Source organism: Mytilus trossulus, chromosome 4 (assembly GCF_036588685.1).
Source record: "Mytilus trossulus isolate FHL-02 chromosome 4, PNRI_Mtr1.1.1.hap1, whole genome shotgun sequence".
Classification (NCBI taxonomy): Eukaryota; Metazoa; Mollusca; class Bivalvia; order Mytilida; family Mytilidae; genus Mytilus; species Mytilus trossulus.
In genome coordinates, this window is record NC_086376.1 from 2,563,742 (window position 1) to 2,591,618 (window position 27,877).

Below are 27,877 nucleotides of genomic sequence, written 5' to 3' on the forward strand. Positions count from 1 at the left end.
ACTTTGTTTTTAGAGATTTTTTTTTTTAATTATCAGTATAATATAAAAAGAAGATGTGGTAGGATTGCCAATGAGACAACTGTCCACAAAAGACCAAAATGACACAAACATTAACAACTATAGGTCACTGTATGGCCTTCAACAATGAGCAAAGCCCATACCGCATAGTCAGTTATAAAAGGTCCCGATAAGACAATGTAAAACAATTCAAACAAGAAAACTAACAGCCTTATTTATGTAAAAAAATGAACGAAAAACAAATATATAACACATAAACAAATAAATAACACATAAACAAAATAACTAGTTACAAGTTAGAATGATATCAGTTGTATAGAAATGATTAAATGCTCGTGTTTTATAATCTACTGCGTAAACAATTTATGTGTTAAACTGAATATAATTACAGGAACAAACTGAGAATGGAGAGTATGACGGCCATGAGGAGATAACTCTGTCTCCCGTAGTATCACTGTATGGACACATTACAGGAATAACAGCTCTATCGTTCAGTCCTAATGGAATGATGTTATCTTCTGGATGTACTAGAGGATGGTTAAATATTTGGTCTCTTCCAGTAAGTTGTAATAATGTTTTGATTATACTGAGTGAAATTGATTTCTAGAGAATGAATATGCTATATTTTGCTAGTGAAACCTTAATTTCACATTTGCTGCAAAAATTATAAGAAAATTAATAATTGAAATTTTGATAAGGATAGTTTCTTAATCTAAGCAAAAAACAATTGAAATAAAAACAAAACTTTTAAAAGAAATTTTATGCACTAACAGTAGCATTTCATTTCATTTCATTTCATCTATTTTTTTTTTTTTTTTTTACAGGATGGCTGTTTATTACAAACCCATATAGAGAATGGCAGTGTTAATGATCTTAGCTGGTATGCTGATTTTGGATTAGCTGCTTGCTTCAATAGAGTAAAGGTAATATATGATGTTTAAACAGATGCACACCGTTTTTTAGTAAAGTTTGAAATTCTCCCTGATACTCATTCAAAAGTTGCCTTTGTAAAGAGCAGGGATCTTCAAATTATGTATTGAACATGGTTGCCATGCTGCTCATCAATGAAAAAGGACTTTATATAAAACATAGAAACAATTTGAAAATTAAAAAAAATATGTGATAACTATCCATTATAATCCACCAATGATAATGTCTGCTGATATTTACTTGTAGGATGTTGTTCTGTTACATTATTTACCTGAGACATACTTGAAATACAGAGCACAGGCTATTGCCAGGAAATCACTAAAACAACAAGGCATTGTGGGATTGAGTCAGGCACCATGTCTTCAAGGTCTGCTCCAGTGTCTTCCTAATATTCTGCAGGACCAGTACTTACATGAAAAGGTAATAATTATTGTCAATTAATATAAGATGGGTAATACTGGTGGAATAACAATGCAACGCAAATTGAACCCAAAACTTTGTTAAAAAAAGCAAATGCAGTATACAACAATCACTTCACTGTCTCGAAGGAATATTGGGATTATTTTTACTTTACATATTTTTTAATCTGATGTTAAAATTGAGAATGGAAATGGGGAATGTGTCAAAGAGACAACAACCCGACCAAATAAAAAAAAACCAGCAGAAGGTCACCAACAGGTCTTCAATGTAGCGAGAAATTCCCGCACCTGGAGGCGTCCTTCATCTGGACCCTCAACTGGCTTCAGCTGGCTTCCTTACTTGTTCATTAGTTCTCCATAACTCAAATTTCAAAAGGAAGAAAATGGATGATCTAGATGTTTATCAATGTTATATTTATTTTATGTTAATACCAAAGGAAGTGGTCGAACAATTGTCAGTATTATTGACACATAGAATTACAATGTATTTAAAATAACATTTACTTCAAATCAGGATTCAAAACTAATTTGTATTCTTCAGTCAATATTGATTCTGGATTGGATTTGCTTGCTGAATCACTACATAGTTCATATTTATAATCTAATATATTTATGTGCTCTTTTTTCAGGCAATTGTTGTATCAGGACAGCAGTTAGTACATAGTCCATTCTTACAGTACCTAGCAGTACTAGCCGTAGGACTGAATCTAGAGAAAGCTTTATGTTACAGTCCTGTTCCTCCTCATCATTGTCAGGATGTTAATAGTAAGTACATGTGTTCCATATTCAGTGTTATGACATCAACACTTCTAGTATGTGGCAAAGTTATAGGGATTTTAAATGAAAATTCAAAAAATATAAAGGTTAAATTCGGATTTGAAATTTGGCATATATCTCAAAAGAGGCATCTTCAAAGCTATGTTTGATGACAATATAATTTATTGAACTGATAATTATATAGCAACCAAATTCCGTTGTAGAGAAGAAAAAAAAATAGTTGCTTTTTTTTTGCCATTGAAGAGTTGAAGTGTTTATGATTTGGTCAAGTTGAAAATTTTAGTCTTTATTGTTTGTACGGATATTTCTTTTATGAAAAAAAGAAAAGTTTTCAGAGATAATGAGGCATATGGTAGTAAGATGAATAAATTAATACACACTGTCACATGTTTTCCTGAATTTTTTGTTGGGTGTTTTTGGCAATTAATTAGTCCAAGGAAAACTATAAGCATAATGAAACATAAATAATTTATTGGAAGCACATCATGGAATAATTCTTTTACTTATAGATATAGAAAGACTTGTTCCAGAGTGGCAGTGGTTACTGGCTTTTTCAACTGCACTGAAATCCACAGAAGCATTAACAAAGAGAACACACTTCCCAGAATCCTTTAAGTTGTTAAACAGGGAAATGACAGAAAGAAGACCTGAAATTCTGGTAAATGTTTAATTATTTAGATTTTTACATTACTCTCTTTTATTTTAGAATTTTATGAAATAACTTACCAGGGCTATTCCATTTAAACATAGATCAACCCCCAGGAAGGCATTTTGAAACCACTTCTAGTGGTGGGTGCCCTTTTCAAAGTTGTGATGAGGACAATCCTTCAAAATTTGTAAAAATGCTTCTCTGGGTGGCTGCCCTATTGTCATAGTGCCTTCCTGGGGGTTGATGTATGTTTAAATGGAATAGCCCTCATTTAAAGTAACTGAAAAACTTGTTGAAAATAATAACATCAAATCTAGATCTTGAACAGTGTTGAAAAATATGTAGTTTTTTTTTTACTTGATTACTCTTTTCATGAGAACAAAGATTTATTCAGTTGAGACTAGAACATTTGAAAGCATTTGTTCTTCAAATTATAGATTTTCTTCTAATCATTCAGCCTTGGTGTTGTTTTTATGTTAGCATGTGCAGATCAAGATATATTTGATAATAAATATTAATTTGTATTAAATAGGACAATGTGAAATGGGATTTAAATATGGATACCCAGATCATGGTGTGGGCAATGCAGAGACCAGAAGATTGGCAGCTTGGAGGGAAATGTGAGGCCTATCTGTGGGGTAATGGTAGACATGGTCAGATATGTGAAGGAGGAAGAGCTTCCTTTGTACCAACTAAAGTACCAACTTTTTCTTGTGCACAGCAGGTATATATATATATCCAAACAAACGGTATTAATCTTTCTTAACTTGTAAATAAAAATAAACATGTATACAAAGTTACAAACAATAATTTGTAAGAGGTCATATAGCTATTTTCACTAAATTTTGGTAGTGAATTCAAGATTCTCTAACAGTGAAGTATTTATGGAAAAATAATATCTGCATTTATTCTTTGTCAGGTTTAAGTCATTTTCTTCTAGTGTTCATGTTCAATAATAGTAAACCAAATAAAAAGTCTAATATTATTTGGGATAGATTTCAGTTTGTTCACTTTTGATATTTATATATTTTGCCCAGTATTATGATAGCTTTAAAGTTTGGATGAAAGTTTATGTATTGAAAAAAACAAAAAAAAACTCTGTTTCTCTTTCCAGATTATATGTGGACAGAATTGTACTTTTGTAGTACAAAGTAGTGGGACAGTGTTGGCTTGTGGAGAGGGGAGTTATGGGAGACTAGGACAGGGTAACTCCGATGACCACCATACATTAACTGTGATATCATCCATACAAGGTAGGTTTCAGATTGTCATCAGATCGTTGAGAAGGGCTTTTATTGAGTAAAAGGGAACAGTCTTCAGTATGCAATGGTTATTACCATTGAAGGTACAGTGAGCTTAGTAGATTTCGAAAGAGATTTATTTACTCAACTTTTACCAGTAGATAAAATAGTGTTAACTTGTATTTTCTCTTATATGATTACACTACTAAGGTAGACAATCTTTCAGTCTAATACATTATAACATGTCAATATAAAGAATTTTCTTAAAAAATGAAGAGTTCTGTTAATACAGGTTTCTTCATTATTTCAGGTTTTGTGGTGACTAACTTGTGTTCCTCGGTTGGATCAGATGGTCACAGTTTGGCTCTGACAGAGAGTGGAGAAGTATTCAGCTGGGGAGATGGTGATTATGGTAAACTAGGTCATGGTAACAGTGATAGACAGAGGAGACCAAGACAAATTGAGGCTCTACAAGGGGAAGAAATAGTTCAAGTAACAATATAAACTTTTTACAACTCATATCAACTTTCAAATTCATCAAATTTAAGTTTTTCAAAGGTTGTTCTTCAAACTGATCCATCCATGAGTTGTTTGTTTGTTTGTTAACTCCAATTATAAAGCCATATATTTTAGACACACTATAGGGTCTTTATTTTGTGCCATGGTTTCCTATAGGTTCCATTTGAATTGTTATGATTTTTGAACTAATGTGAAGTAGAGTAGTATTAATGATGCGTTTATGGTGAATCTAAGTACCAAAAATACCATTAACTCTGTTGTAAACTAACTTGTTTTAAAGCCACTTTTGCAAGTAGAAAAAGAATGTGAACATAAATCATTGCGAATAAGTGAAACTGGACATTTCCTTATATAAATATATCAGTGAAAACAACAAAATAAAGAGTCAGCTATTTAAAAAAACACCTTAAAACAGTTACAAAATAAAGTATTGGTTAAAACAATTTGATCTTAAGTCTGTAATAATGGTCATTGGTGCACAAATATCAACAACTCTTCTTAGACTTTGGAACAGTCAATCCTAGAAATTATATTCCTTGATTTAATTGCAGCTTTCCTGTGGATTTAAACACAGTTCTGTTGTAACATCTGATGGTAAACTGTTTACCTTTGGTAATGGCGACTATGGCAGACTAGGTCATGGGTCAACATCTAACAAGAAAATACCAGAAAGAGTTATGGGCCTTGATGGTCATCCAGTTGGTTACGTAAGTTTACGTTAGAGCGGTTATTGTTTTATTATTGTATACAGAAGACTCTGTCATATAGAATACTTTAATTAACAACAAAAATATCCCATACCTGAAAAATATATTCAATATTAGACATTTGTGTCAAGATGAAGATATCATTATAGATAGACAAAATGCATAGACAACAATGCTGAAGATTTTTCTGACATTAATGCCCAGAAATAAACAAGATTTGTTTTAATTCATCAAGGAGTTACAGCCAAAAGGATTTTCTGTACAAACTTGAATTCTCTTTTAGCAAGGAAATTATGAAGACACTTTGTTTCTACCTCCAAAATAAAAATTTTAAATGTTTTTTTTATTTCTATAAGGTTGCTTGTGGTTTGAACCATACCCTTTGTGTGTCCACTGATGGTGCTACAGTTTGGTCCTTTGGTGATGGAGACTATGGTAAACTTGGACTGGGTAATACGTCTGGTAAACTGGTACCTACAAAGATAGAGGCTTTACAGGGACAGTTCATCAAAAAAGTAGCTTGTGGTGCTCAGTTCTCTGTTGCCTTGACTAAAGATGGAAGAGTGTTTACATGGGGACAAGGTAATATTTACTTCAACTTGTACTAGTTTAACTTTATAAATATTTTGATATGAGCGTCACTGATGAGTCTTATGTAGATGTAACTTGCGTCTGGCGTACTAAATTATAATCCTGGTACCTTTGATAACTATGTATTTTTTTCTAAATATTCTGAAACTTTCTTAGGGCTATTCCAGAAAAAAATGTATTGGGGTGTTGGAAGGCAGTTTTTGTCAGCAGCCGCCACCCAGACAATTGTAATTAAGAATTATAGTACATTATAGTGTGAAAAGTTGCTCTGATACCCATCACCCATGTATTATTAATACAATGTGCCTTCCAATTCCCCCATACATTTTTTTCTGGAATAGCCCTTACATAGACAAGACTTGAATTTCAATATCAAATTGATGGACTGAGAATGTTGTTCCAACTGTTTAATGTTATTTTCCTTGAGATCCTTATAGATACATCACTTGTAATTTGAAATTCTTCGTATGATAAAATTGTTTTTTTCTATAGTATCTACTTTAATACTAACTCACTCAATATCTAAAACTCAACTCCATGTCACGGTGAAGTCTAAATTACCATTTGAAAAGAAAAAACAGCAATGCCAAGAACATCTATTGCCTATTGTTTGGCCAAACATTTTTTTTTATGAACAGTAACTTTTTTGTCATCCTTAATTCATTTGTTTGTCTTGAAAATATTGTTTTTTTTTTTAAATATTAAGGATAAACTATATGTATTCTATATTGATTTTTTAGATCGCTTGATTGGCCAACCAGATATAAGAGCCAGAAGTTGTACAAGACCTCAGGAAGTCCCATCATTGGCAGGGTATTATATTGAAGATGTGGTATGCGGGTCAGATCACACTTTAGCCCTGACCAGTGGTGGAGATGTATGGGCCTGGGGTAACAATAATGAAGGCCAATTGGGACTAGGTCACACTAATTCACCTGTCAGAGAACCTCAACTGGTACCTTGTTTAACTGGCAAAAATATCAAACAGGTATTTTTATTTTTATGCATTAATTGTAAAAACCATTGTTTTAATTGCATTGCAGATCATTTAGTTGGAAGATATGCAAAATAATTTAAAAGTTAGTAATTTGATTAATTATATTATAGGAACATAAGATGGTAAAAATTTCTATAATCATTGTCATGACTGAGAAGTTCTACATGAAACAATCAGTGTTGTAAGTTTGAGCTGATTATTCATCAAGCCTGTCATTAACTTTCAAAATGGAAGCTTGGTCCCCAAGATATCTCAGTAATTGAGGTTTGTAATTTTTTGTGTTGTGTTCAACCTTATCTTTCTATCAAATGAAATATGTATAAAGAAAATAATCTGTTCTCCTTTCAGATATCTGCCGGTAGAACACACAGTGGTGCCTGGACAGCTGTACCTGCTTTACCTAGAGTACCCGGGGTACCAGTCTCATTACAGTTAGGGTTACCAGATAGTGTTCCTACTCAGTTTGGTAGTCTGAAGGGAATCAACCTAGAGGAGGTTCAAGGCAGACTAAAACTACTTCATCATTTCTCAGATCTGATTTATACATCATGGAGATTACTCCCTCTTACTACTCTGTCGGTTAGTAAATAAATAGGATCTATCAATGATATAAGAGATTACTTGCACTTTGTACTCTGTTTATATACGAGTTTATTATTTATATGTATAACATAGAGAGATACATAAGACAGATTTGTTGTCAAGATTTACATGGCTGTATGTCAAGTGAATGAGTTTAGGAAGAGATATAGCATAATTGACTTTCAGTTTTACATTTAAAACATTTAATTGAATTATTTTCAGTTTTTACAATTAAGAAATTGAATGAATTGATAGTACATGACAACAAGTAGTAGGATTTAAAACAGAATTAAACATGTAAATATTGAATACCATGTGTAACACTGTTCACTTCCTAACTTAAATTAGCTTTACACCACTATTTTGTAGAGTGAGTTAAACAGATATGATGCTGGAATGGAGGGTATCATTGATGGTAGACTAAGAATGTTGTTATCTCCAAGAGTATATACATTACCCATGGTTAGAGCTATAGGTAAAACTATGGTTCAGGGTAAGAACTATGGTCCACAGATAACAGTCAGAAGGCTCTCAACAAGGTAAAACTATCTGCCAAAATTATTTTATATACAATAAATGCTCTTTTCAACGTTAAGATCAAGGCAGTTGGTATGATTTTAGCTTGTTTGTCCTGAAATTCAGTGTGACTTAAAAATTCTAAAATTCTCATATTATTTTTTTTTTAAATTGAACAATAATTTGATATGCTCACTATCAATTATGAAGTCAGAGTGACATCATAATTAGTTAATTTCACAAATATTGGTCATTTAAAGCCAAGATTTTTTCTAGACAAACTATTCTGGTATTTTTTAGTTTTCTTCCTTTTTTATCTTTGCTTATTTTCAATTTGCACCCTTATATATTTGTAAAATTGATCTATTTACTTTTATAGAGGAAAGAAATGTAAACCAGTGTATACCCAGATAGGACAACAGGTTGTGAAGTTAAGACAGGAAGACTTACGGTTACCAGCTAGAGCATGGAAGGTTAAACTGATTGGTGAAGGGGCAGATGATGCTGGGGGCGTGTTTGATGATACAATCACAGAAATGTGTCAGGTAATATTGGGCGTATTATATTACTTATATATAACTTTTTCTCTCATTGGATATATATTAACCAAAACTGTCTGTATTCATTATATGGGGGTAGAAATGTCTATGTATATAGCCAGTAGACAGAGGTTTATTGATAAGCTTTGTTTTAGAAAAAGATATTTGATGGCATAGTTTGCTAAACAGATGTAAATGATGAGCAGCTCATCTACAGTCTCAGATTTTTATGCCCCATTTATGGGCATTATGTTTTCTGGTTTGTGCATCCGTCTGTTTGTTCCTCTGTCCCGCTTCAGGTTAAAGTTTTTGGTTGAGGTAGTTTTTGATGGAGTTGAAGTGCAATCAACTTGAAACTTAGTACACATGTTCCCTATGATATGATCTTTTTAATTTTAAAGCCAAATTAGAGATTTTACCCTATTTTCACAGTCCACTGAACATAGAAAAATGATAGTGTGGATGTGGCATCTGTGTACTGTGGACACATTCTTGTTCATGCTGTTTTCACTTATTTTATGCACTGGGTATGGGTGAAAAACATCTCAAGATGTTGAATGATAATAAAAATTTGAAAAATCTCTTTTGCAGTGAAAATTCATAATAACATACATCTTATCAGTCTGTCCATATGAAGTTAACTATAGATAGACAGACTTTTAAACTTGGCAAACAAAATTCCTGCTTTACTGTTTATTTATAATACTAAAGTGGAAATTCAAATGGTTTTAACATCATCTTAATACTTTTTGCAGGAGTTAGAGACTGGAGTTGTACCATTTCTGATCCCTACACCAAATTGTCTGAATGAGTCTGGCAATAACAGAGATAGGTAATTATATTTTTGATTGAAGACATTGTCAATAAATCCAAAGCCCTTTTATTCTTTGTAAACAATAGGATAAATCAAAACACATAATTTGATGGAACTCTTGAAATGGAGAACTATCATATAAATGGATGCTATTTTTGTTTTATTATTGACAAGAATCTTTGGACAGATAATGTATATTCTAAAGTAATTTTAAATGCAGTGTTTCAATGAGTCTGTTTCATTTGTGATGGTCTTTTACATTGAGATCAAGCTCTAAATGTTTCATTTAAATAAAGTGAAATAAATATTGTTATGATTGTTGTTTTAATAATGTTAATATCATATTTTTTCTAGGTTCCTTTTAAATCCATCACTGAATTCAGATGAAGATCTAGCTATGTTTAGATTTATGGGAATCTTGTTTGGTGTGGCCGTCAGAACTAAGAAACCATTAGATCTACATTTAGCACCAAGTGTTTGGAAACTTTTGGTGGGAATTCCACTTAGAATTGAAGATTTAGAAGAGGTACTCATGCCTTTAAGGGTCAGATAGCAATCTGTTTACAAGAGTTTAAAACTCTGTGATTTCAAATATAAAGAAAAACATAGAATTACTTAGTAGTGACTTTAAAGTTTTGAAAAAAATGTATGTGAATATATAAGGACAGAAAACAAATGAAAGTAAAATTGTTTTAAAACTTTCTATTAGGCATGTTTTATTTAATCATAGAGAATAAGATATATCTATTTTAAAGCATGGTTGCCAAAACATAAAATTGATAAGAACGTAATTACAAATCCAGTGGGGGTATACTGTTTTACCTTTATCTGTCCATCAGTCCATCTGTACGTCTGTCCAATGAACTATATTACAAAGAGTTCTGAAATGTTGTTTCATGGTTTATATGAGTCAGCTATACTGAGTGATGTGGTTTCACTCAACAACCTCCTGCTCACGTTATACTTTTAGTCTGCGGGTGTATCATTAGTGAGCAATAGCTCACAGATTCACTTGTTTTTATACGACCGCAAAATTTGAAAAATTTTTCGTCGTATATTGCTATCACGTTGGCGTTGTTGTTTGCATCATCGTCGTCGTCCGAATACTTTTAGTTTTCGCACTCTAACTTTAGTAAAAGTGAATAGAAATCTATGAAATTTTAACACAAGGTTTATGACCACAAAAGGAAGGTTGGTATTGATTTTGGGAGTTTTGGTCCCAACATTTAAGGAATTAGGGGCCAAAAAGGGCCCAAATAAGCATTTTCTTGGTTTTCGCACTATAACTTTAGTTTAAGTTAATAGAAATCTATGAAATTTTGACACAAGGTTTATGACCACAAAAGAAAGGTTGGGATTGATTTTTGGAGTTTTGGTTTCAACAGTTTAGGAATTAGGGGCCAAAAAAGGGCCCAAATAAGCATTATTCTTGGTTTTCGCACAATAACTCTTAGTTTAAGTAAATAGAAATCAATGAAATTTAAACACAATGTTTATGACCACAAAAGGAAGGTTGGTAATGATTTTGGGAGTTTAGGTCCCAACAGTTTAGGAATTAGGGGCCAAAAAGGGACCCAAATAAGCATTTTTCTTGGTTTTCGCACCATAATGTTAGTATAAGTAAATAGAAATCTATGAAATTTAAACACAAGGTTTATAACCATAAAAGGAAGGTTGGTATTGATTTTGGGAGTTTTGGTCCCAACAGTTTAGGAATAATTGAATAATTGGGGTTCTTTGATATGCCGAATCTAACTGTGTATGTAGATTCTTCACTTTTGGTCCCGTTTTCAAATTGGTCTACATTAAGGTCCAAAGGGTCCAAAATTAAATTAGTTTGATTTTGACAAAAAATGAATCGGTAGGGTTCTTTGATATGCTGAATCTAAAAATGTACTTAGATTCTTGATTATTGGCCCAGTTTTCAAGTTGGTCCAAATCGGGGTCCAAAATTAAACTTTGTTTGATTTTGATTTTGACAAAAAATGAATCGGTTGGGTTCTTTGATATGCTGAATCTAAAAATGTACTTAGATTCTTGATTATTGGCCCAGTTTTCAAGTTGGTCCAAATCGGGGTCCAAAATTAAACTTTGTTTGATTTCATCAAAAATTGAATAAATGGGGTTCTTTGATATGCCAAATCTAACTGTGTATGTAGATTCTTCATTTTTGGTCCTGTTTTCAAATTGGTCTACATTAAAGTCCAAAGGGTCCAAAATTAAACTTAGTTTGATTTTAACAAAAATTGAAATCTTGGGGTTCTTTGATATGCTGAATCCAAACATGTACATGTATTTTTGATTATGGGCCCAGTTTTCAAGTTGGTCCAAATCAGGATCTAAAATTATTATATTAAGTATTGTGCAATAGCAAGTCTTTTCAATTGCACAGTATTGCGCAATGGCAAGAAATATCTAATTGCACTATATTGTGAAATAGCAATTTTTTTTTAATTAGAGTTATCTTTCTTTGTCCAGAATAGTAAGCAAGAAATATCTAATTGCACAATATTGTGCAATTGCAAGAATTTTGGAGTTATCTTTCTTTGTCCAGAATCAACTTAAATCTTTGTTATATACAATATACAATGTATATTCACTTTTTACTACCAACTGATAAATTAAAATAATCTTTACTATTCAGTGATAACAACCAGTTTTTTTACATCTTAATATTTTATGATGTATTTAAATGAGTAGTTATTGTTGCAAAATTATAATTGAGATTAGTTTTGGAATAAGGGAAAGGGGATGTGATTAAAAAAATTGGGTTCAATTTTCTCATTTGAAATTTCATAAATAAAAAGAAAATTTCTTCAAACATTTTTTTGAGAGGATTAATATTCAACAGCATAGTGAATTGCTCTAAGAGAAAACAAAAAATTTAAGTTCATTAGAACACATTCATTCTGTGTTAGAAACCTATGCTGTGTCAACTATTTAATCACAATCCAAATTTAGAGCTGAATCCAGCTTGAATGTTGTGTCCATACTTGCCCCAACCATTCAGGGTTCAACCTCTGCGGTCGTATACAGCTACGTCCTGCGGAGCATCTGGTTCATGAATACATGGATGGATGCATTTATAAATAAAGATCTTAAAGATATATTCTAGGTTTATTCTAATTTTAGGTTGACCACATCTATATTCAGAGTTTGAAAGGGATTATTGATATCCATGAAAGTGGAGTCAACGAAACAAACTTCCATGAGGTAAACAATATCAATACTTTTTGGAGAAGACGTTACTAAGTTGTAAAACTTGTGTCTGATCCTTTTGTCATTTTGAACAATAAAATATGTTTAAACTTATACTTTTATGCTAAACATTGGAATTAATTAGGTTTTTTTAGCAAAATTTTTATGATAAAATGGACACAAAAACTTCAAGGACATTATTTCAATTTAAACATTTACAAAAGGAGATATTCCCTTCAAGGCAAATAAATGCAAATTTTAAAATTAATCTTTAATATAAATTTTAGAATATGTTGATAATTTTATTAATTTCTATGAGAAAAAAGACAGTAGACAATATCAGACCATACACAATAAACATTTATTCTAACTATTTATTATAAAGTATATTTGTATTTTTTAGTTTATCCCACTAGATTCGTTTGAAGGACAGAGTGTTACAGGACAGCTAGTCCCAGTAATACCAGGTGGTAGGACTATACAACTTACATTCAACAACAGGAAGGAATATGTAGAATCTGTCTTTAATTACAGACTTAGGGAGATGAATCAGCAGGTACAGTAGAATCTGTCTTTAATTACAGACTTAGGGAAATGAATCAGCAGGTACAGTAGAATCTGTCTTTAATTACAGACTTAGGGAAATGAATCAGCAGGTATAGTATAATCTGTCTTTAATTACAGACTTAGGGAAATGAATCAGCAGGTACAGTAGAATCTGTCTTTAATTACAGACTTAGGGAAATGAATCAGCAGGTACAGTAGAATCTGTCTTTAATTACAGACTTAGGGAAATGAATCAGCAGGTACAGTAGAATCTGTCTTTAATTACAGACTTAGGACAATGAACCAGCAGGTGCAATAATTCAGCAATAGGATGAAAAGAAAAAAACACCATTTATTTCCTTCCATGTGATAAAATGATATAATCCCACAATTATCAATATTATGATTTTTCTTGTCAGCACGCCTAATATTTGCACAAACAAACAATAGAAATGAAACATGTGGATAACATAAATCTTTAAAGGGCTTATCCATTTAAAACTACTTTATACTCCGGGAAGGCACTTTCAAAATAAGTTAACCATCTATGGTGGCAATTTAAGACTCTCTTTGTCCTACCAAGGGTCTATGAATGAAGCCTGAAAAATAGAACAAACAGTTTTTAAACTTAAACTTAAAAAACATACTAACATAAAAGTCTGTTTAGATGGACCCAGTAGAAATAGTTTTCATAAATTTCCTGTATTTTTGCAATTAACTCAATTCATACTAAGTGTATATTGTTAGTAGAAGTGTTAAAATACATAGTAAATATCCGTCAATCAATCAAATTTGAGAAAAAAAATCTATGTGATAGTTAACAATTTAGCTTCTATTGATGTATTTATGTTGCAGGCTGCAGCAGTAAGGGAAGGTATGTCATGGATTATACCTGTACTTTTACTTACCTTGTTGATGTATTTATGTTGCAGGCTGCAGCAGTAAGGGAAGGTATGTCATGGATAATACCTGTACCTCTACTTACTTTGTTGACACCCAAAAATCTGGAACAGCTGGTCTGTGGTATGGAGGAAATGAGTGTGGATGTACTCAGAAAAGTCACAAGGTAACTGAATAACCATAAATTCAGAAAATATTGCAAGGTTTATATTAAAGGGAAACTTCGCAAAAAAATCAAAAATTGATATTATGTCCATTCTGTATAAAAATGCTCAAATTTATACATATTAAAGTTTTATTCCGCTAGATAAGAGATCACCATCGATTTTAAATTTTGAGTATCAGTTCTTTGCCTTCCGCCATTTTGTTATCTTGTCCAAATAAAAATCACGATATGTCTATAAACCACAAAGAAACAAAACTACAGTAACCGATGTAGTCTTAATTACGTGTCGATATCTTGTCAATCGAGCGGTTGTTTTATCTGACTAACTAACTTGATACGGAAAATGTTCTTATTTTTTTAATAACCATATAGTCTGTTATTTTTAAACTGTTTATATTGGAATTAGTTTAAAAGTCAAAGTTCAAATCATAAATAAGTGTTCCGTGAAAATTGTTTTCGAAAATCTAATTCGTTCATAATTCTTTAAAGTAATATACTTTATTCAAATAAATTAGGATCTTCGCTCCACTGGTCACCCGCATGGCTTAAGGTATTACTCCCAAAGGTATTGTGAGGGGTGTAAGGTGACACGTCCAGGTATTCAAGCGATTTCCTGTCGGGCTTGCAAGTTCATGCATCGTTTCACTTCTGTAGGTATTGATCAGTGTACACGGCCGATAACTTATAACTTTCCATTTTGAACTATCAGGTGCATGTATAATATGTATACATCTCTGTCTTGCGAGTCCGAACGTGATATAATATACTAGTCATTACTTAACTCATACACTTGTTTATAAATAAAATTTCTGGTGTAAAGAATATTATTTATAAAAAAAAAAATGATACAAAAAAAAAAAAAAAAAAATTGAAGATATACAAATATACGTATTTTTTCCAAGGGTTAATTTGGGAAAATCAGAGACATATAATTGTATTATATGTCTCTGGGAAAATGTAATATTTACTCGTTGTCAATAGTAAAGGTCATAGTTGGATCATTCCAGAAATGTTGATTAAAAAAATGTGTGCACTTGTCGACGATTCGTTTATACGCCCGGATAGAAAGTTACGGAACTACAGCGCAATTTAAAATATATACATGTATACATTGAACATAAGAAAGAAACATACATTTTGTGCAAATTGGGGTAAAAGTTTTGTAAATAGACTAGTCCACGTATACCAACAGTATGTAATCATCCAATTCGATAGACTATTGTATACCAAAAGAAGAAGAAGAAGAAGAGGACCAATTTGATTTAAATACAGGTCGATCTATAACTTGGTTTGGTTCATCGAAGTTATGAACATAGTAAAATCACAGATTTATATATCAATTGATTGTTCTCGAATAAAGAAAGAAATTCGTCATCACCACAATTGTTCCGACATATGCAACTGGACGTACACTAATAATCCCCGAGGGATGTGAATATTTTCTAGGAAAGCTATTGAGTATTAAAGTTTCAAATCATTTTCGGGATTTATTTTCTTTCTTGATACTAGTATTCATTGACAGCAAATTTAAAGAATAAACTGCTTGTCAGATATTTGTCCGCTTTAGGGGTATTCTTGCCAGTTGAACAGACTTATAATTACATTCAAAAATAGGGAAAGATGACATTAAATTCGTTGTCTTTTGTTTTTAAACATCTTTGGTCAAATAGTTATTAAGTATTGTACATTGTGAGACGAAGACTATTTTAATAAGGACGTCCCCGATTATGATTAAATTTGGTTGACGTTTTTCACACTTGATAAAGAATATCTATTCGTAATTTTTCGATTCCATTCCAAGAAGACCTTAAATTTGCTGTCAATTTTTTAAAACTTCTCAAGTAGAAAAATATTTTTTCTTTATTCGTTCATATCATATTCCGCTTCGGTAGAGTTACCTTCAGTGAGTTCCAGTTATTAATTTATACGTGGCTTTTAAAAAGTCTAAATCTAAGTGTTCTCATTCATTTATTTGCCTAATAAAGACAAATAAAAATACTTTGGTAAAGCTATTTATATTTTCTTAGTTCTCCTTTTTATTAGACATCAATCAAGGACAAAAGGTGTAAATCATTTCAATCGGACATATGATTTAAGTTTCCCGTCTTTAACCGAAAATTGTGTATTTCTTAGTAAATTAACTTATTTGAATTCAAATAAATAATAGCACCAAACATAATTAAATAATTCCACGGCGATCAATTTTTATTTGTCACCAACTTGAATATATATTTTAAATATGTGTATTGAATACTCCCTTGTCTTATAATTCTCTGATCCGAATAGACAGTCACACCTGGCAAGGTGTGCCCTAGAGGCGTGGTTAAATACCGAAGTGCAAATAACAATTTACCTTTCAACAAGCCATCTACGAGTATTGCCACAGAACCGTGAATACACACATCGTATCAACCAAGTCATAGCAGAGATAGTAAAAGGTCAATAAGAGTACACCAACATATTGTTTTTACAGATTATTGTACTTTACTTTGTTCACCTTATCAGTCCGAAAATATATTAATTAAAAATAAATTTATAACTTTTTGTGTTGTCTACAAAAATAATTCGAATATATACGTTTAACATAGAAAATTTATCTCAAGAATATGAACAATTGAACGTCTGTGCGTTTTATCTTCTTATTATCGGAGGGTTATTTAGATAAAGCATAAGTCATCGGCGCGCTTACGATTACGTTAAAATATGATTAAAAAACAAGACTTTTAATGATTGTATTTTAAATCCCGGCATGCAAAAACCAGGAGAAAACGTCACGACCTACAGGAAGTAGTTAATATTTTTTCATTAAATATTGAATTTCTCCTTTATTACTGCACATATAGCGATAAAACTTTGTGAATATATATATTATGTCATAATGAACATATTTAAACCATAAGTAAAAAATCGTGAATTTTCCCTTTAATGGCAATAATACAACTTGGTGATTATCACAATTATAAAAACTAGCATTTTGATATCTAAAACATCTTTCTGTAAGCAGATTTTGCTTAAATTCCAATAATCAATTTTGCATTTTTGTTCATTTTTTAAAAGCTGTAATAAAAAATGCATACAATAAATTCAAATTATAAATTATTGAAATATTTAAGAAAATATCAGTATGTCCTTCTTTTACAATGGTAGGACATATTCTCATCCACCTATATCAAATTCAAAAGTTGTATTAAATAGCTCGCCAAATTATAGTCTTCCATCTTATTTAAGTATGACTTCATACCAACTGTCACAAATAGCAGGTAACCATTGATATTGAACTGTTCTGTTTTCTTTAGATACAGAGGTATAGATGAGAAGTTAGATGTTATCACTTGGTTCTGGGAAGTTTTAGAATCATTCTCCAATGATGAGAGAATTCAGTTCCTAAGATTTGTGTCTGGTAGAACAAGACTTCCTGCTAATCCTGCAGACATATCACAAAGATTTCAAATTATGATGTCAGATAGGGTAAGTATTGATACCATACTTGCATGCCTCAATGATGCCATTCATGCAGGCATGAATAGCTTTTGAACTACTAAATCCATTTGATATACATTATGGAAATAAACTTTTCAGAATAAAAATTAGAATAACTTGATGTCATTAGTAGAATTTCCATTGTTCAGAAAAGTGTAGGTTGTGAAATTTATTTTTGTAATTTGAAAAAAAAATCTTTCTGATTTATTATTTATATAAAATTGTGTTTTCAAAGTAAACTAATTTTAAATTCTGGCAACAGTTTATTATTGATTTTGTATGTTGAATACTGTTGAATAATTTATTACCTTAGATACAGATTTTTGTTGATTGAGTACACATTGTATTTTTGTATGTGATCTATTTCATTGTTCTAACAAACTTTTCATCAGGAATATTGTATTTTGGTGGAGATTTGGAACTAGAAAATCCTAATAGTTGGTTCACAACAAATGATAATGAATCCACCATATAATAATATTTTTTTGTTGTTTCAGGGACCAGAAGGTTTACCAACAGCCCAGACTTGTTTCTTCCAGCTTAAGCTACCTATATATTCCAGTAAAGAGATGTTAGCTGAGAAACTTAGATATGCCATTAGTAACTGTCGGTCTATAGACATGGACAATTATATGTTGGCTAGGAATGCTGACAATGATCATCTCTCTGATGAAGAAGTTATTATATGACAATGTGTGCTATTTAAGAAATCTAATTTGTTATTTTTTATTCTAAGGACTCCTATATTATTGTGAAAAGTACTAATAATAACTTTTCTACTGTAAATTGATTGCACAGGTAATATCTTTGGTTAGCTTGTTTGCTAGCTGAACAGTGTAGTCGTCATGAGGTGAGATTTACTACCCTCTTTTTGAAGTAGCCTAGTCCTACAGACATATAGATTGGTTATCTATCGGGCTAGTCTACTCTTAAAGGAGGGCAGTTTACCTAACTTAATTATGTCTTTACTGTTCAGCTAGCAAGCAAGACAACCAAAGATATTGTCTTTACCTACACACTCAATACAATCGGCTGTAAATGTAAAACTTTTCCTTTATTTCAAGTCATTTAACATTATTTTCCCATTGGTTTGTATTACCGGTATACAATTTTATCTCATTATTAGGTTTATACATTGATGACACTGAAATGATGTATTTATAGATTATCGTTGATCATCTCAACGAGATTGATTTTCTCCTTTGAGCTGGTACAGCAAAAGTGAGAAAATCAACCGAGTTGAGATGACCAATGATAATCTGTTTATTGCTATTTTACCTATGATAACTTTGTCAATTTCATGTCAATATAATTAGCAATGCCATGTGGCTTCCTTAGTTTCTAGCGATATTTTTTCCATCTCAAGCGAGAAGCATGATATGAAAATATCACCAAAAAAGATCAAAGAAAAAATGCACAAAATAGTGATAATTTCTAGTCTATCATTTGAAAAAATTGAAATTTAATTTTTGTTGGAGATCAGAAACTTTCGGTTCCTATTTTGGATGATTATTTATTCATATGTTCATATATACTTATTACAAGAATACTCAATGCATCTTCCAACTGCAATACAAAATCAGTTAGTCTTATCACTTATTTAATTGAAAAGTGTAAAATGCAAATTTGTACATTTCTAAATAATATTAGATTTTTTTAACCATATTTGATAAAAAATATATATTTTGATGGACCACATCTGGCTAATAAAGCCATGGAAAATGAACTATGACAAGGCAGATCAACTTTATATACATTTCATTATTAAAAATGGTTATACAAGTCTTATACTATTTAGACCAACTTTATTATGGACTTGATTTGTTAAATTTGTAATTTTATAATTTCATATATTGTGTTTGTAATTGAATTTTAATTTCCATTTTTTTGTGATGAGAGTATGTGTAATTTATTGTTATGCATGTTATTTTTTGTGAGTGACTGTTTGTTTTGAGTTAAGGTGTTTTAATCATATTTGGGTTCCTTAGTGAACCTCAATACTGATTTGTTTTTGTTTATTTCAGTTCAAGACACATTTACATTGTAAGGCATTTGATATGCCTATTATACATGAACTTTGGGAGATAAATTTGAAGGAATGGTGTCAAAATATTCAAATGTAAATTCTTTTAAACTAATTACATGTATGAAAAACATATTTTACCTTTGTCAATTCTGTCTAGGTAATGTAAGATCATGTAAGTTGGTTTTTGCTGATGGTGGTTTTCAATCTTTTTTTAATTACAATTGATGTTATTGAAAGAATTTTCTTGTTCATTTTTACTGTAGTTTTTTTTTATTTTTATTTAAACAATTGTCATTTTCAACTACAGTATAGAATAGTTAAATTCTCTCAAACTGATTTAATCCCAACATTAGTTGAGTATCTTAAATTGAAGTCAGCAATGTTAACAATGGTGGTAGTCTGTTATGTATATTTATTTGTTTGTTAGGAATAGGGTGTTGATGTCCGTTTTTAACTGCTTGCTGAAATCATTCAAAGCTTGTGAAGCTATGAATGAAATATGCTTTAACACCATGCTTATGATGATTTCACAGTGTCTTGAAATGTTATATGAACCCCATGTTATTTCATATGAGGTACATACAATGTTTTATTCAAGCACACAACGGATAGTCTCAACAAAAAAAGGTTTGTTTAATTATAAAAACTTCCATAATAAGGAATATTGTAAATATTCTGCAGTTTAATATACCAAATTGACTTAAGTGAAAGATGAAAGAAAATGGTAGCGATTTTCAAAACTTAAAAAAATATTTGTATTCCTTATATTAAAACTTTCCAATAACAATATGCATTGCTGGTCAATGTAATTGTGGAAAGAAGAACACTGTTGATATTTTAAATGTTGATTTGATACTCTCATATATGTAGATAAATACATATTTTCTAATTGACAGATCAATGAATATTTTGCGTGTTTTGATATTTTTGATTAATTGTGATTTGAATGAATGTGTTGTCAGATAAAAAGTAAAATGATGAATGTGATTTGTTTATGTTTAATGTTATTTCTGTGTTTTCCAAAGTTAATAGTGATTTTATAAACTTTTTATACCGCCTACCACCAATAAAAATAAAATCACAAAAATACTGAACTCAGAGGAAAATTCAAAACAGGAAGTTTCTAGACAAATGGCAAAATCAAAAGCCCAAACACTTCAAACGAATGGATAATAACAGTCATATTCCTGACTTGGTACAGACATTTTCTTATGTAGAAATTGATGGATTAACCTGCTTTAATAGCTAGCTAAACCTCTCACTTGTATGACAGTTGCATCAAATTCCAATAGATTTATGGTAAACATAATTCATGTGATTATTGCGAACCCAATGATACTTTTCCACAGATTCACCAGCAAGTTACCTGTCGATTAAACTTTTGTAAATAGATATAGGAAGATGTGGTGTGAGTGCCAATGAGACAACTCTCCATCCAAATAACAATTTAAAAATTAAACCATTATAGGTTAAAGTACGGCCTTCAACACGGAGCCTTGGCTCACACCGAACAACAAGCTATAAAGGGCCCCAAAATTACTAGTGTAAAACTATTCAAACGGGAAAACTAACGGTCTAACGGTGTAAGTTCATTTTTCCCATTAAATAAATACAATAGCTATTGTTCTCTGTGGAGATGTTTTTTGAAGAGAAATCTATCACTCACTGATTAATTCACTTGAACAAAAAAATTAACTGTCAATGATGAAAATTCATGTACAAATACCCACAAAAACTACATGTGGTGTTATATTTTTCAATATCAATAATGCATTTTATAATTTTCAATATAAAACACCGATTAAAAAATTAAAAGATGATTTCTGATTAAATTTTTAATATTTTACCTATTAAAATTGCTTTTTTTTGTGTTTGATAAATAAGAACGTGAAATTATTATGTTTAAATAAAGGTCTTGATATTTAATAATTGTATTCTATAACTGAATAAAAACATACAAAATCATTGGAATAATACTAAAAATGTTGTCAGATATAAACTTTAAACTTCTGAGCTAACTAACTTATGAGCTAATTAAACTTTTACAGTTTATTTGTAAAATCTCTAATATTTCAGGAGCTATGTATTATCACTGAATTCTGACCTTATACCTAATTTATAAAATCACTGATTTTAATTTTGACCAGGGATTTTACAAATTTACTAAAATATATAATTTGTTTACATTTCAAAAATATTTTTATGTGGTCCAATTACCAATGAGACAACTTTCTACCACATACCAAATAATGAAGAACTAGCAACTAAACACTTATTTAGTTTAATTTGCCAGTTATAGATTTATTTTTTTAAAGAATTTTTGACTACGAATTTAGAAATGATTATGCCATGAAAGAATTTTAATATCATAGCTTTTTCTGTTGACATTTTAGGTTATATTGACTAACTTGCCTTGTTAATTTCATATCAATTGTCATATTTTCTAGTTTCCTGTTTTCATAGATTTTATGATAATTTGTGGCTAAAAATAATTATTTCATGACTTTATTCTTGAAGTTGGTAATATAAAACAGTAAAGATTGTTAGGTTTTAAGTACATTTACATTGACAAATTTTCCCAGTTTCCTGCTCACAGAGATTTCATGATAAAGGTGATAAAGATCTACTTGTTTCCTCAAATTACTAGTTTCTGGACTTATTTTCGTTTCCTTATTCATTCATGATTGTGATGTGTCAAAAAGATAAATATTGTGATACAAAATGTTGCTCCATTCATGACATAATGATTGAAATTTCCTAGTTTTCATTCATTGAATTTATTTTTTTTTAAATGATTTTAACCCCAAATCATCAGTTTTCACCACTATTATCATGATAGACTTTTTGACAACTATGGTGAAATACTGACACAAAACATTTAAGTAGTTTCTGTTGAAATTATATTGATGTATATGAGGTTAAACAGGCAATGTTTTATAAGAAAACAAATTTCATAAGGCATGAAAACAGTGGTTTCCTGATAATAAAAAAAACCTTGAAAACCGAAAAACTTATGAAAGATTCAAAAAAGCACTTTTTGCATAGATTATGAGAGGGCAATCTGAAGGTTAACTTTTTATACTCATTGCATATATGATGTATTATGTAGTTAAAATTGATAATATTAATTCATTTACATCCAATTTATATTTCAACAACAATTGCTTTCCTTTGAAAATGCATGCAGTCATCACTTTATATATACAGTGCAACTGATAAACAAATATCAATATAATAATTCATTTAAAGTTTCAAGTAATTTTATCTGTTCTAAGAAATATAAAACTTTGTCAAATATTAAAGTTTGAATGTCTTTCCTTATAAGTGTATAAACCATCCTAATTATCCACAACAAGATCAGGATGTCCCTAGTTAAATACCAGGAAGAAATCATCATAAAACCTGACGACAGAAGTTTAGCCAGTCATGGTTGTTAAAAAGTTTCATCATCGTCTTTAATAAACTGTAGATCTGTAATTATATCTAGTGAACCAACATCTGAAGCGGTGATTGTACGGTAGTACTATTTAAATGGCGTCCTCTCAATCATTCCAAAAATGTCAAGTACCAGTAAAATGTAACTTGTGTGAAAATGAGACTATAAAATGGAAATGTGAAGACTGTGGATTACTATTGTGTACAAACTGTAGGGATAGGAAACATTCAAAAATAAAAAATTCTCAAAATCACAAGATAATTGACATTAAACAAATAGGTGTACATTCTGACCAAGTGGATTTATTGAACATAAAGTGTACAGATCACTTTGGACAAATGTGTTGTCGCTTCTGTACAATCTGTGACAGTCTAGTTTGTCCAATATGCATTTCTAAAATTCACAAAGGACACAATTTAATCGAAATCAGTGAAGGATTCAATATGAAAATAGATAAGCTAGAGAGAGGACAAAGTAAAATTCAAACCAACGTTGCTAAGCTGGCAACAAAGAAAGAACTTTTGGAACAATGCAAGTCTCAAGAAAATGAAAAGTACACAGAGGTTATTCAAAACATTCAAAGTCATGGGAATTCTTTAAAGCAAACAGTTGACAAACACATAGAAGGGTTAAAACATGAAGTAAGTGAATATCAAAAAGCAACAATACATTCGATTGACACAGATCTTGATGTCATTTTAAATTCTATGAAACAGGTTGAGGACAAGAACAATAAAATAGATGATTTTATTAAGACAACAGATATTGCCAAGTTTTTTCATGAAGTTGTCCAACTTGAGAATTCATTATATATACCCATACCAAGAACCAAATCATCATACAATTCCATTCCAAAATTTGTTCCAGGGGAGATTACTCAGTCTAATGTTGGAGTCCTACAAAATGAAGTCAGTCCAGTTAAATTAGGTGTTGCACTCCAAGTTATTTCAGAATATCAAACTGAACTTTCCATTGTAACGGATATAATTCCATGTTCTGACGGATCAATTTGGATGAATTGTGATTCAGATGAAAAGTTAGTGAAAATAAAACCTGAAGGAAATAACCTAAACATACTATCTTCTTTCAACATCAATATCTATGGCATGGCCATACTTCCATCTAATGATATTCTCCTGTGTATAGAAGGAGAATCCACTCTAAAACAACTTAATAGTATCACTGGTGAATTGACAGACACTGTATATAATGTGAACCCTTTCGTTTGTACTGCTATTCACATTACCAGTGGTAATAAAGTTGTCGTTGGAGGCAATGATGATGAACTAGGTAGAACAGCTGTGTTTGTTATGAATGAGAATGGAGATCATGAGACAGTGTATGAACATGATCAACTCAACCAACCGATCTTGACCTATCCACAGAGTATTACCAGGACCAATAATGGGAACATACATGTGGCAGATAGTGAGAAGGCTAGTGACCAAGGTAGAGTGGTGGTCTTAGGACAGGGAGGTGATATAGTCAATATATATACAGGACATACAGATATCAACAGGGATATACCATTCACACCAGTCAGAATAGTGACAACACCCAGAGACAATGTTATTGTAGTGGATGTAGGCACCGAGGTTTTTCATATTCTGAATAATACAGGACAACTTTTTTTCCATTATGATACCAAGATTATGAAAAGAATTCATCCTTACTGCCTTGCCTTTACACCAACAGGGCAACTCTTTATAGGATGTTCAAAATCCAGTAGAGGTCAAGAAAATGAATCGAGGCTTTATCAAGTGACAATATCAGGATGTTAACATTAAAATTATTTAAGAATTTTATGAATAACTACTTGTATTTGAGTTTAATACATCTTATTTTGAAGAACACTTTTATGCATAATGTAATTTTTATAAATGTATGTGTTCTACTCAAGATGCTATAGCTAGTACAAAAAAATCTAAGATAAACATTTGGAGAAGAAGAAAAAAGATGCACAGTTTGAATTGGTTTTAAAATAAAACTTCACTCAAATAATTCATAACCAAAAGTCTACTAGTTAAAGCAATTATCTTTCAAGTGGTCATGTCCTTTTGTAACATTCTATCAAACTCACTTAAAAATGTCTATAAAGTTATCTACATTTAATCAAGATATATATTTTTTGTACTTATTTGGTCAACATGTCTGTTCACTTTCATTTGAAGAGTCAGTGATCAAGATTGAGGTCCCTAGAACAAGTCTATATCTCAGATACTATAAGCAATTGGTCAACAATATAGTGTTGTGATATTCAGCTTAATATGTTAAATTTTGTTTAAGTTTGTCTGTTTTTCCGATACATTTGTACTCTCCACAAAAGGCCTCAATTTGGCCGTTGTCTGCTCTATGGGCGGGTTGATGTCTCTTTGACCCATTCCCCATTTCCATTCTCAATCTAAAATAGGGGGTATAGAATTATTGTGCAGTTTACAATTTTTGTCCAGCCTAAGACTTTTGGCGAAGAAAGTTTGACATGGAGATAGTGACCCGGCGGCGGTGTTAGCTAACTTCTTAAAAACCTAATATTTTAGAAGGTGGAAGACCTGGATGCTTTATACTTTGTATATAGATGCCTCATGTTACAAAGTTTCCGTCAGTCACATGTCCAATGACCATGACCTCATTTTCATGGTTCAGTGATTACTTGAAAAAAGTGAAGATTTTTGGCAATGTAAAATTCTCTTATTATAAGTAACAGGGTAACTATATTTGGTATGTGCATACCTTGCAAAGTCCTTGTCCTTCAGACAGTTTTTACTTGACCTCATTTCATGGATCAGTGAACAAGGTTAAGTTTTGGTGGTCAAGTCCATATCTCAGATACTATAAGCAAGAGGTGTTGTATATTTGGTGGATGGAGGGACTGTAAGGTGTACATGTCCTACTAGCAGGTGTCATCTGACCTTGACCTCATTTTCGTGGTTCAGTGATTATAGTTAAGTTTTTGTGTTTTGGTTTGTTTTTCTTATACTGTATGCAAAAGTCTTCTATATTTGGTGTATGGAATGATCATAAGGTGTACATGTCTAGCTGGACTGGTGTCATCTGACCTTAACCTCATTTTCATGGTTCAAAACGAAGTTAAGTTTTTGAGTTTTGGTCTTTTTTTTATATTACTTTATGCAATAGGTCAACTATATTTGATGTATAGAAATATATTTGACGCACAGGTTTTACTTGACCTTGGCCGCCTTTTCACGGTTCATTGCTTAGTGTTAAGTTTTTGTGTTTCGGTTGGTTTTTCATAAACTATATAAGCAATAGGTCAACTATGTTTGTTGTATGGGAGAATTGTTAGCTGTACATGTCGTTCTCTGCCTGACTTGGTTCATTTGTCCTTGACCTCATTTTCATTGTTCATTTGTCAATGTTAAGTTTTCTTGATTAATGTTAATTTAAGTTTATGTGACAGTTGTACATGTAATTAAGCTTTATATTAAGGACTATTAACATAATATCAATGATTAATAAACAAGGCAAGACATTTCAGTGTGTTTATCTTGTGTCTGAATGGTTTAATCTCACCGTGACCCACAATTTCATAAACCATTGGTCCAGGTTTAGTTTTTCGCTGTTTTAACCAACTTTATCTCTGCAGGAGTTAGAACCCAATGACAACCTCTTAAGGCTAACATGCTATCACTGGAGCACTGTTGTCAGAAGGGTTGATCAGACCTTAACCTCATTTTCATGGTTCATTGGTCAATACTATAGACTTCTAAGCAGAAAAGCTGACTCTGTGTGTGAACTTCTGTGTACTATGCAATAACATGCATTTGTAACATAAGACAACTACCAGCATTTATATATTAAATTACAAAATCCACAACTGTTGCTTTCATTTCTATAACTAACAAGAGTTGATACCAATATGTCTTGCCTGTCACAATATTTGAAAAAATCACATTTGAATACAATTGACTAGAAGTCATAGTCTAATGACATATGCAAATGATTTTTTTTTTGTACAGAACATCTACAATTTAGAGATATGAGGACTGTACATTTGAGATTAAAGCAATCAGACATCAGTACCATTTGAAACTGCTGGCATGTCATCCATATAAACTTACTGAGTAGATGAAATACTGACTTAAACTAGTGTTTAAGGTGGAATGGGAGTCTAAAATAAAAATGATAGAATTTGTTCATACTTTGCCAAAACGTTGTATCTATTGATATATGTTGAAAAATATAATAAACATGATAGGTCATCGCGCATTTTCTCAAGCTACAGGACGTGACAAAATGACACATTTTGTATGGATTATACAGGAAAAAACACCATTTTGGGATTAGAAACTAAACGAAATGATAGAATTGTTAAATACTTAAGGAAAAGATAGCTTTCAGACAATGCTTTGAGAATATCAAAAGAAAACATAGGGTCACCGTACGTTTTTCCCGACAAAAATACAAACTAGGAAAATTCCATGTAGATTCCTTCAGAAAATGCACTGTTTTAGAGTTACTTCCCCTGAAAATGCAAATTTAAAAAAAAATAAAAACAACCAAAATTAATTAATATTTGCAAAAATATTAATATTTATAAGTTATATTCTTATAAATTGGTTCTTTTAAATAAAAATTCATATTAAATATCTGCATTCCTGCATCAAATTTTGCTGAATTGATAGAAAATCTAGACCTTTGGTTCTCTGTTTTTTTACAATATGGAGGAAGACACCCATACCACCTTAATTAGCTTAAAACTGATTCATTCACCAAATGTTGTTCATCCATGTGTCATCAATAACAACAAGAGCCAGTATTTTGGTTCATTCTTTCCCAATCATGTGTTGTTTTTGATTCATTATTGA

The 27,877-nt window shown here is 31.2% G+C and overlaps 2 protein-coding genes across 2 annotated transcripts in view; both read left to right on the forward strand.

Annotated features, from left to right (window-relative positions):
* LOC134714488 (probable E3 ubiquitin-protein ligase HERC1) overlaps positions 1-20,602 on the forward strand; it is an 81,983-nt gene extending 61,381 nt beyond the window's left edge. Inside the window, exons 58-78 of the mRNA XM_063575774.1 lie at positions 410-577; positions 843-941; positions 1,195-1,368; positions 1,997-2,132; positions 2,654-2,802; positions 3,326-3,517; positions 3,908-4,046; positions 4,345-4,526; positions 5,105-5,260; positions 5,617-5,842; positions 6,592-6,839; positions 7,197-7,427; positions 7,800-7,969; positions 8,326-8,491; positions 9,241-9,317; positions 9,654-9,825; positions 12,432-12,512; positions 12,901-13,053; positions 13,976-14,109; positions 17,406-17,577; positions 18,087-20,602. Coding sequence (XP_063431844.1) covers positions 410-577; positions 843-941; positions 1,195-1,368; positions 1,997-2,132; positions 2,654-2,802; positions 3,326-3,517; positions 3,908-4,046; positions 4,345-4,526; positions 5,105-5,260; positions 5,617-5,842; positions 6,592-6,839; positions 7,197-7,427; positions 7,800-7,969; positions 8,326-8,491; positions 9,241-9,317; positions 9,654-9,825; positions 12,432-12,512; positions 12,901-13,053; positions 13,976-14,109; positions 17,406-17,577; positions 18,087-18,278 — 3,417 coding nt within the window. The 3' untranslated portion in view covers positions 18,279-20,602. The remainder of the gene's footprint in view (positions 1-409; positions 578-842; positions 942-1,194; positions 1,369-1,996; positions 2,133-2,653; positions 2,803-3,325; positions 3,518-3,907; positions 4,047-4,344; positions 4,527-5,104; positions 5,261-5,616; positions 5,843-6,591; positions 6,840-7,196; positions 7,428-7,799; positions 7,970-8,325; positions 8,492-9,240; positions 9,318-9,653; positions 9,826-12,431; positions 12,513-12,900; positions 13,054-13,975; positions 14,110-17,405; positions 17,578-18,086) is intronic.
* A 2,365-nt stretch (positions 20,603-22,967) lies between these two features.
* LOC134714487 (uncharacterized) lies at positions 22,968-24,902 on the forward strand. The gene has a single exon (XM_063575773.1). It carries the CDS (start codon positions 23,147-23,149, stop codon positions 24,830-24,832), a length of 1,686 nt encoding a protein of 561 aa, XP_063431843.1. The 5' UTR covers positions 22,968-23,146; the 3' UTR covers positions 24,833-24,902.
* Positions 24,903-27,877: the final 2,975 nt, after the last annotated feature.

What these genes read in the sequence shown, in the direction of transcription:
- LOC134714487 (XM_063575773.1), top strand. Translation starts at nt 23,147, where the DNA reads ATGGCGTCCTCTCAATCATTCCAAAAATGTCAAGTACCAGTAAAATGT.